Source organism: Leptosomus discolor, chromosome 13 (genome assembly GCF_034619465.1).
Source record: "Leptosomus discolor isolate bLepDis1 chromosome 13, bLepDis1.hap2, whole genome shotgun sequence".
Classification (NCBI taxonomy): domain Eukaryota; kingdom Metazoa; phylum Chordata; class Aves; order Leptosomiformes; family Leptosomidae; genus Leptosomus; species Leptosomus discolor.
In genome coordinates this window covers 4,880,087-4,890,595 of record NC_141403.1, presented here as the reverse complement: position 1 = coordinate 4,890,595, position 10,509 = coordinate 4,880,087, and the positions used below count along the sequence as shown (strand labels likewise).

Below are 10,509 nucleotides of genomic sequence, written 5' to 3'. Positions count from 1 at the left end.
TTGGTTTGGGGGGTGGTGGGAAGGCTCCACAGTACAGGAAAAATAATGAGATGCTGGAGCAAGTCCAGCAACGGGCCACCAGTCTGGTCAGGGGGCTGGAGCACAGGTGTGTGGAGAGAGGCTTACAGGGATGAGTCCATTCATCCAGGAGAAGAGGAGGCTCAGAGGAGACCTGACTGCTGAAACTACCTGACCTCAGGGTACAGAGAAGACAGAGCCGGACTCTTCTTGTAGGTGCACAATGACAGGCAATGAACACAAGCTGGAGGATGGGAAATTATTAAATAAGGTGATCAAATACTGGAACAGTGGATGTGGGCTCTGCCTCTTTGGAGGTGTGAAGGGCTTGACTGGGCATGGCCCTGAGCTACCCGATCTAGTTAGACCTCCTCTGAGCAGGGGGTTGGACTAGATGACTTCCAGAGGACCCTTCCAACCTAAATTCTTCTGTGATTCTGTGAAACTCAACTTTCTAGGTCCAAAGAGCTGATGTTTTGAGATGTTCTTCAACTTAAAGACAAGGTGCAAGAGAGATCCCTGTCAGAGATGCAGCCTACCCAGGCTGATTAATGAAAGGTCATGGCATTTTTGTGAATAAGGTTTATGGTTTTTAACTGTTGTTCGCATTTCAGATAAATATTACTCCTTCTTCTTTGTCTGTCCTGCAAGACGCTGCTATCTTGGGCACTTGAGTCACCAAGCTATTTTAAATCCCCTCGGTCTGTTTTACCTCTGTGCCCTGCTCTCAACCCGTACCTTGCATCAACGCTAATCCCTATCCCGTTGCTTACCCCCTGAGGATTAAAAAGGTTTCTACAGGTACTGCTCTGTACGATTGTAGGGCAATGAAGCTCAAGATACACATAGTTTGTTTTCCCTTTTTTTTTCCCCAAAAGGAAATGTACCCAGCCAGCCAGCGCTCAGCCAGTCTTCTAAATTACAAATGATAGTTACAAAATTATAAGGACCTCACCTGCATACGCACACACACACATAGATGTTTGGTCTATACATACACACACACCCCCCAGACATAGCAAGTCTCGTGCAGTTATTGCTTTCCATCTCACAGAAACCCAAACCTTCTGTGCATCTGCCATGCGGCGACTCAGCAGCGGTTCCAGCCTTCGCCGTGCTGACCAGCTGTACCCAGTGTGCCCCAGGGAGGCTTCCAGGCTGCATTCTCATCGGGAGCGCTTGTACAGGACTACAGGGCCTCCTGCGCAGGTCCAGGCTTCACAGCCCTCCCTGTGGCATGGGTGGCTTTGCTCTGTATACGAGGGACAGCCCTATGACACTGGAAACACTTCTCTCCTGTGTACCAAAGCTGACAAAACGTGAGAGGACGCGTGAGTCACAATGTGCCATGCCTTCCCTTAGTGCTAGCTTTTGTGTCTGCTTTACAAGTAAGAGATTAATACTGAGAAGAAAAGAAGTCAGGAGCCTGAAGCTCTCCTTTTAGATTTGCCACAGACTCACTTTCCAATCCTCGGCAGGCCACTTCATATCCACATCTCGGCTCCACCACGTACAGGAGGGGTGATTACAGCAACATCGCAGCAGAAGCTGTGGGACTTCACATCTACAGAGCTCTTCGCAAATATAAACCGCACAGAAATATAAATTCTTTTCTGTAACCCCTTCAAAATAAAATATGCAGAAACAGGCAATTCCTTACAGTTTCTCTGCTGGCATGGAGGAAGGAGTGGCCTCAGTGGCAGAACACTGAGTCTTTGCACACAATCTATGATCTCAGACAAGCAAGATTCACCAGTTTAATGAGATACTGCAAGTTGGTCAACCATTTCATTACTTTGGTCCCTCAGAAGTGTGCTAGGCATTGATTTCAATCACATAGTGTAAGTTATTCTGGTTTGTTCAGTACCTCAAGCAAGCAGCAGTAACTCCTCGTGTGTTTGATCTCTGACGCTGGCATTCCCACGCCATACTGTGTTAGACATTCAGACAACTGTGCTGATCACATATTTCCTCTTACTTTAATAGGCCTTTCAGGAACGAACAAGCATTCCCTTGTATACTGCTATGGTTCCCATCACTTGATGGTCACACTTAATTAACCACTGGTTTAGTAGAGAGCTGGTTACACTTCATTTCATTAAGTGATTTCATGATCACCAGAGGTACACTGACAGCTCTGTTAGCTGAAGCTATGTGAAAAGGGGCAGCAGAGACAACAGTAACATTTTGCAGCACTTCCTCATCAGTGATTTTCAGGGCACTACGCTTGCAGAGCACAGCTAGTTGCATTTTCACCCCCAATTAGCTTTTTTTGGCTGGAGGCTTTCTCAGCCTTGAGGTAACATAGACCATATCCTATTACTAGTACCTTTAGCAATGTTGGTCCCTGCATCCTTAAAGTCACCATTTTTATATAAAGTAGATACTGTGAATTTCGTGATCTGTCTTCCCTCCTTTAGGCTTTTCTGTTCATGGTCAGCAAATAAATGCAATTGAAGGACAACAGCCCATTTAAAATTGTAGAATCAACTGGAAAGCAAGAAAATGTTAAAAGGGTCTACAGCGTGATAAACCAGGCAGTTTAAGAACACTGGGCAATTAACTCTACAGTATGTTAGTACCACAGGACAGGAAAAACACCACCAGAGTTACACACATATTAGCATAAGCACATCGACATTACGGGATACCCGTGAAACCAAACATTAAAGCTGCGTACCACAAAAACCTTCTCACAATAGTTTATGCTCATTCGTGGGGATAAGTAATGCACAGACAGTTTAATGTTTCTAATGTGAAAGAATTTTTTCTAATTGAATGGGGGGAATTTTGCACGGCTGTAGTTCAAACCTAGACCGAAAGCTCAGTCTGCCCGTGCTTTAAGCCATACCTCAGTTTAAGAGAGAAGCGTTAGGAAAACACCATTATAAAGGAGGGTGAGATGAAAGAGGTATAGGTGTATAGCACAAACCAAAAATAATGCCCATGACTTGAATTTTGTTGTGAAGCCCTTTATCTCTGTCACAGAGATTTGTGTTCAGAAATTGTGAAAACTCATAAACAAATGTATTTCCTATAAAAATAGCGTCTTTGCTGTAACTATCTAGTCTTTAGTTCAAATCATATGAAGAAATAGGAGAACATTTACCATTGACTATAAGCAGAAAAGAAAAACAGAAGTATCTTGTGCCAAAATGATATGACTCCTTGTTACTGCCACTCCTTAGAGACCTGTCCTATATAAGGATCATGAGAATCACATATTAATGAAAAGCTTCCTACAAATTTCATCTCTTCTCCCTCTATGTATTATGCTATTATGGTTTCTGATGAGATGGATTTGTCACTGGAGTCCAGAATATAAGGGAGCCACTTATTTCAGGAAGTCCTGGGAGGAATTATCTTTTATTTGTCTTCATAAACACAGAACTGTTACAAAAAAAAACCCCTCATCTAGTAATGGAACCAGGTAATAATGTATGGAAGAACGCAGCATGCCACACCCCCCCACCCACCCACCCAGTTCACAACACAGTTACGAGCAGGTCCATCTAAGTTGTATGAACTTTTCCTTAGAAATTACACTTGTCACTGAGGGGGGGCAGGGAACAATCCCACACTGCACAAAACATTATGATGAACAGTTTATATTCCTAGAATATCTTTCACACATGTGCTCTTCACAGTAACTACGGTGGATCCATGTCACTGTTCCAACTTTAAGGGCAGAGTAAATGATATGCCAAGCATTTAGGTGACCTGTTCAAAGTTGTGCAACGAGTTACAGATATCCTGGCTGTCTCCAGCCCTCATGCTCTGCAAATACCCCCAGCTACAGTTTGTACTGAGTCACTTAGCCACAGGTACTGTAAGCAAAATGAAATCACATTACTCAGGTCTCAGAAGGGTGATACTTTGTGTACTCAACAAATCAAGGAAAAGGAAATCAGCAGTGGGCTTTGAACCAAAAATGCAAATTCATGGCAAGGTTATTCAGGTTTGGTTATCAAGAGGAGAAGAGATTCTCACTGCCGTAAGGGGAAAGCACTAAGGGTTTCTAGATTAGACCTCGTGCTCTGCTAGCACACAAACACTAATTCCTTCAAGAAAACTCTGCATTTTCAGGTAGGTGAGGCACAGATCAATGCTGACAATGCCCTCGCTAGTGTACTAATGAACAAAAGATTACGAACTGTAACAGGATCTAGATAAACATCCACCTCCATGTCTCTTGGATGGATGACTGGCAAAGCATTTCTCACCCTGCATATGACATATTTTAACTGACCATTTAAAGAGTCTTTCTCATGTACTTTCATCAGTTTCTGGGCTGCCAGCTATTTGCATTGACTGGACACTTAAGTTTTGAAGTGCTATGCGTTCTCTGTGGTGCTACAAACGCAACGTTATTGATAATAAAGACAAGATCCAGCAGGGAAAACAGGAGAAAATCCAACAAATCTTTGATTCATAGGAGACTCAGAGCTGCATGATTCAAATACCAGAAATTCACTTTCAGGAATTTTGGCAAGTTTTTATAACCGGTAAATTATTACTCGTTTTCCTTGGTATTCATTATAACAACATTAATAGTGGTAGGTTCCTTTGTACATGTTTGATTTTAATATCCAAATCTGTGGAAATCCCTCTGGTATTTAACAGAACAAAATTAAACATCAATTACAAAGTCATAGAAGGAAATCTAAAAGCATCTTTATCCAAAAATTGTTCACTTAAATTTATTAACAAACACCACTTTCCAAGGTTTCAAACATTGCATGACTCCAAAATCATGAAGAATTATTTAATTTGTGCTCAGTTTGTAAATATGCTGCTATATATACAAAAACTACTCCCACAGTTTATCATATTGCTTCCCCATTATTAGAATTTGCCCCACACCTCACTGCATGTGAACTTAACTAACAATGTTATTGTATCAGGTGGAAGGAGAGAAAGCAAGCCTATTCCAGGAGTGGCAGAAACTGAAGGAAATGTAGACAACAGAAAAGAATGTCGTTCCTCTCACTGAGAAGCGTAATGGGAATTTGGCAGGAGCCCCACAGTCGATCTCTTTCTCTTAGATACAATTCTCCCTTTCAATTTCTAATACACATAGGCCAAGGAGAAAGGCCAATCTCTTGTTCCCTTTAGTTGCCCACCTCTCTCAAGGCAGTATTTCCTCTCAGTTAAATGTATACATTTCAACATAAAAACGCTGATATGGAAACTTTCTCCTTTTTAACAGGCAGATACTCAAGAGGTTGAAGATTTAGTCCTCACTGAAAGGCTTTGCCAACATCACGGCTGCTAATGGTTATGACATTTTTCTCATTGGGAGGCACAGACACAGTGTGACAAAAACATTCTTGACATCCATCCTTCACATCTGATTTTAGGTCATCTTCCATAAATGCATGAATTCCTATTTTGTCTCACAAGCATTTAAATTAATGAACTTTGCAGTCACCGAACAGCTGAAGAGAGATAGCTCTGGGCAACAATCCCACATGTCTAGATACAACCAGCTTTAAAGCATCTCTTCTCCAGAAGGGATCAAGTGGAAAAGCTCTGATTATTTTTTTCCTGAAGAAGACCGTGGGCTCAAAAAAGAAGTGACAAAGCCTAAGAACGCATCCATGGCCTTGAATCCCGTGGCTGCTCACCCGCATCAGCGCTCTGCGATGCCAGCCGGAGCCTGAGCCTCTCCTCCAGTGGGAAGGGCATCAGGTCCTTCCTGGTGATCACCCCAACCACTCGGTTCTGCGGGTCAACGACAGTGAGGTGGCGCAGCCCCAGGGTGCGAAAGGTGATGTAGGTGCGTTGCAGCGAGAAATGAGCTTGGACTGACATGGCAGATTTGTTTATGTACGGCTCCTGCAAGGCAAAGAGAGAAGACACAGGGAGAACACTAAAGCATGAGGGCACCCCTGCCACGGAGGTGGGAAGGAGAGGCAGAGGAAGGCGGCTGGGGTAGCAGGCTTGAGGGACAGGAGCCAGTAAGAACATTAGTTCTTCTCTCCCTGTTCCCTACCCCCAATTATACCTAAAACATCAGGAAATACCATAGTAAAAAAACACTTTCTTTTTTGGTAAACCATCAGGTTCACTCTAAATAAACTATTATGACTGGAATGTACCCAAATCTCACAGGCTAGAAAAGCAAAGTTGAGCTCCATTGATATGCTCTGAGTTTTTACTTGGAAATAGTCAGTGACCCCAATATTTATTAAGTCTTAAGATTTTTTTTATAGCTGCTATCTCATTACACAACCATTTATGACATCCTGTAATATTTTGCAGTAAATGCTTATAAAAGTCAATTCACGTAGAAACATAGACTGCGAGGAAGAGGACAAAGAAAACAATCATATGGCTTTGAGAAGAAGAGGGCCTGCAAGTACTAAACTCTGGTCACTGAAAACTGAGGGCTATAACTGTTTCTTGACAGGAACAGAGCTAAAGACCATTTTATTGTTAACCAAGGTGGTCTTTACAGCTTATATAGGTGTTCACTAAGTTTTTACTTTTAACATAATTCTACAATATCCTTCTTACAACTTGGCCAGCTCTATCAAAGAAGATGTATTATACTTCCCAAGTGTATGCTTCCCCAGACAGAGGAAAACTGAATCAAAGACATGATAAAATAATATAAATAAATGCACAGTACAGAGGGGCATGTCTCCTCTTTCTCTTTCATTTACAGGTCTGACGAGACATTCAAAGGCACGGGGAAGAAAAAAATTAAAGGTAAAACAGTTTCCTCTTTCTATACCGCATACAATTTTGCTGTGGAACTCACTGCCACAGGAAATCGTTACATCCGAGAACTTCACAATGGATATTTCTGTGGGTATCAGAAACAGAGCTTTCATGAGGGCTAATAACAACTTGTTGGAAGGGATACCAAACTTTTTTGCTTCAAGGATCTCATCAGGTACTAAAAAGTTAGGTATCAATGTGAAACCTAATCAAGTGCAATGGGTTTCGCATAACAAAAAGCTGTGTGGCCCAATGGCACAAGCACTGGACTGGGTCTCAGCTGAGCTACCTTCTCCTCCCACGTATGACCTCCTCTTGAACTCTGGAAAGTCCTCTCACCTCCTCAGTTTCCCTATCTACTACAAGGAAACTCTTAAACCAAACTAGACAATGGGTGTTGGGAGCATGGTGTCTTTTCTAACTTTTCTCTCTTTCTAGCTATCCTTAGAGCAAGGAATTCAGGCTAGATGGATCTCAAACTCAGTCCCATCTTCTTTACACACGAGCAAACAGGAGCGGATTTTGTATCTTTTTAATAAAACCCATCTGAATGAGGCTCTCTGGCCTGGATTTCCCAGTGAACCCCCACCTCAGTTTCAATGCTGTAGACTGGAAATTCACCGAGGCAGAAACTACATTTATTTTGTTTATAACATATTTATTTTAGGCCTTATTCTGTAACCAAACACATTATTGCTTTTGGACCCAGTATTTTAGCACGGTATTTAGGAAATAAATGTGGCAATGTCATAGCAGGGATTAAAAAAAAAAAAAAAGGAAAGGGGAAAGAAATATAGCTTTATTTATAGGTTGATGTATAGGCACTGTACAGTAATGGAGCCTAAAATCTCAAAAGCATTGCTTTGTATTTGCTTTATAGGACTATAAGAGCCAAATAATGACATTTAAATGATCTATTCCATTAACATTGTATCATTTTGTCAATCTGGAATGTATTTTAATCAAAACCCCCCTTGAAATGGTCTCCTTTGTTGTATTTTCTTTTTGGCTCATTTTATCAACATCTGTTATGTTTATACAATATGAATTAAAACTTCGGAATGCTGTTTGTACTCAGCTACTTTTGTTGAGAATGTAACGTCCCAGGATTGGCAGTGTTTATGTAAATCAGTGCGGCTGACACAGCCATCATAAACAAATGAGAAAATATAACAAACACATTGTTCATGGAGGAAATGTTTGTTTCTGGAGTTGGCTTCAGTCTTACCAGATTGATGAAGAGTTGCTGATACTGGGGATCTGTAGTATAGCGATTCAGCAGCATGGTTAGGCGCGACAGATTGGGCAGCTTCTCCACTGTTATCTGGAACAGGCAAGAATCCATTTCTCTTTCCTTCTGCGCTGCACGTTAGAACCCAAGGTTCAAAAACTTCCCAGTTTGACTTGGAGGAAAAAGTTTTCTAGCAGAGCTACACTGGCAGAGCTTGTCCAAACTTTATAAATTCTTTTGCCAATGAGGCTTAAATTAGCAATTTAAAATAAAACACTCTACTTACAAAAAGATATCTTTTCTCTTAGTGTAACTGTATCTCTGTTACGACAACGTAAGCTATAGCGGCTTAGGGGCGAGGTTTTTCACACTGTGAAAATTCACACTAAGTGGTAATTACATGACAGCACAGTGCAGAAAAACGCAACCCAACTGCCATCAGCCGTCCGCTGAGGTTCAGCTCTCCTCAACAGGAGTACCTATTCATGTCCTGGTGCTTCATCCCATACAGAATTGCCTTGCTCCTTCTCAACATTGTTTTGCCAGCCAGATTCCCGTGTGCAGACCAAGCATCAGTAATATATGATGACTTTCCAGTTGTGCCTGTATAAATTGCTCAAAACTGCAGTACCAGTCTTGCCTTGGTAACACACGATTTTCTTCTACCGTGCTTAATGTTTACTATTCCTAAAAATCCTTTAGCCACCTATCAAAGAGAAGAATGCTACATGCTTTTCAAGTTTAAAAGCTTTTATAAACATTCATCATTCCAAGAGGTGCTACCCATACAGAATTAAATATTATAATAATTCTGCTATCCATGGAGAAGTTGAGAGAGAGAAGATTGGAACAGCCTGTCTGAACAAGGAAATTCTTTGCCAGCAGTCTTGCACAACTTCCAGACTCCGAGTGGCATTATAGGTTATGACAGCTCTTCCTGGAGGGTCTCTGGTCATCCTTTAACTTAGATTGTACCTGACCACTTCTTTATCTCAATCGCATATATTGCATCATTTCTTTGTTCATGGAGAGCTCATCCTAAATTACCCAATATACATGTTGATTAAACAAGAAAAGAACTGAAAGAAAAGAGGTTACCTTCTCATAGGAGAGAGGATGAGAGGAAGACTCATCATTTGCCGCTGATTCAAAGATGTGCTCGTTCTCCAGCAGCATGCACAGCTCTAACCTAAGGTTACAGAACATGACTACATTCATTATCAGGGGAAAATTTTAAAAAGCAAGCTCATGATGCTTTAGCATCAGATCTGTGATGGTACCTCAAGCACCGTGTGCAGTTTTGGGCGCCTCAATACAAGGAGGACATCAGAGTATTGAAGTGTGTGCAGAGGAGGGCGACCAAGATGGCGAATGGCCTCGAGGGCAAGACTTATGAGGGGTGGCTGAGGTCATGTGGCTGGTTCAGCTGGGAGAAGAGAAGGCTGAGGGGTGAACTCATCACAGTGTACAGCTTCCTGCAGGGGGGCAGTGGAGGAGGAGGTGCTGATCTCCTCTCTCTGGTGACCAGCAATGGGACACGAGGAAATGGAAGGAAGCTGCATCAGGAAAAGTTCAGATTGGACGTTAGGAAAAGCCTCTTCACTGAGAGGGTGGTCGGTCACCGGAACAGGCTCCCCAGGGAAGTGTTCATGGCACCCAGCCTGTCAGAGTTCAAGGAGCATCTGGACAATGCTCTTGGTCATATGGCTTAATTTTAGGTCGTCCTGTGAGGAACGGGGGGTTGGACTCAATGATCCTTATGGGTCCCTTCCAACTTGAGATATTCTATGATTCCAGAGTAGTAGTGGGCTGACCACATATTTCATCTTCCTAAATTTCCTTCAGCAATAGCAGCATCACACAGGGGTTTTCCGATTTAGGTTTGGTTAATTAGATTAAAGGACATCACCTATCCTACACGTTCTTCTTGATTTGGATCAACCTGCTTGGCGGGACCAACTTATGCACTTCTAGTTTGTGCCCAAAAAGACAATACTAATAATAAGCAAATACAAGTATCTGAATATAAGCAGATAGACTGCTGTTCATTCCCAAATCCTTCTTAAGTAACATCTAAATTTAAACACAAGATCTGCAAAAAATTCATGTCACATTTTAAATCATCAGTGAGACCTTCTCTCGCAGTACTGCACTCTAGAGTTCATTAAGATATTTAATATTCTTGCTGACTTAGTCATGTGAAAATGGGTATCTTTATTATATCATTATAAACTATTTGTTAGTTCTCCCCTTCTGCACTACACATATAAAGCCTTGTCAAGCAATATATTTTAAATTATCATTTATATCTTAGTGTTTCCTTGCTCCCCATACACACAGACACTCCATCCATCCTATCCACTTTTAACTTATATTTAAATAACGAACACCTTGAGGACCACAACAAAGCGTTTTGTTTTGCAACATGCTTAACATCGTGTTAGCCCCGGTCTGTGATTACAACTAGGAGCTACTAGAGTAGTACAGAGATGTGCAACACAGTGCTACATGATGTGCTTGAGGGACCCAGAGGA

The 10,509-nt window shown here is 41.8% G+C and overlaps 1 protein-coding gene across 1 annotated transcript in view; it reads right to left on the bottom strand.

The window, feature by feature from the left end:
- Positions 1–5,258: 5,258 nt before the first annotated feature.
- Positions 5,259–10,509, bottom strand: part of LOC147414533 (chloride channel protein C-like) — a 76,165-nt gene continuing 70,914 nt past the window's right edge. Inside the window, exons 14-17 of the mRNA XM_086472767.1 lie at positions 9,074–9,164; positions 7,973–8,068; positions 5,646–5,856; positions 5,259–5,404 (exon numbers count right to left, since the gene is read on the bottom strand). Of these exons, the coding sequence (XP_086328893.1) occupies positions 5,259–5,404; positions 5,646–5,856; positions 7,973–8,068; positions 9,074–9,164 (544 nt within the window). The remainder of the gene's footprint in view (positions 5,405–5,645; positions 5,857–7,972; positions 8,069–9,073; positions 9,165–10,509) is intronic.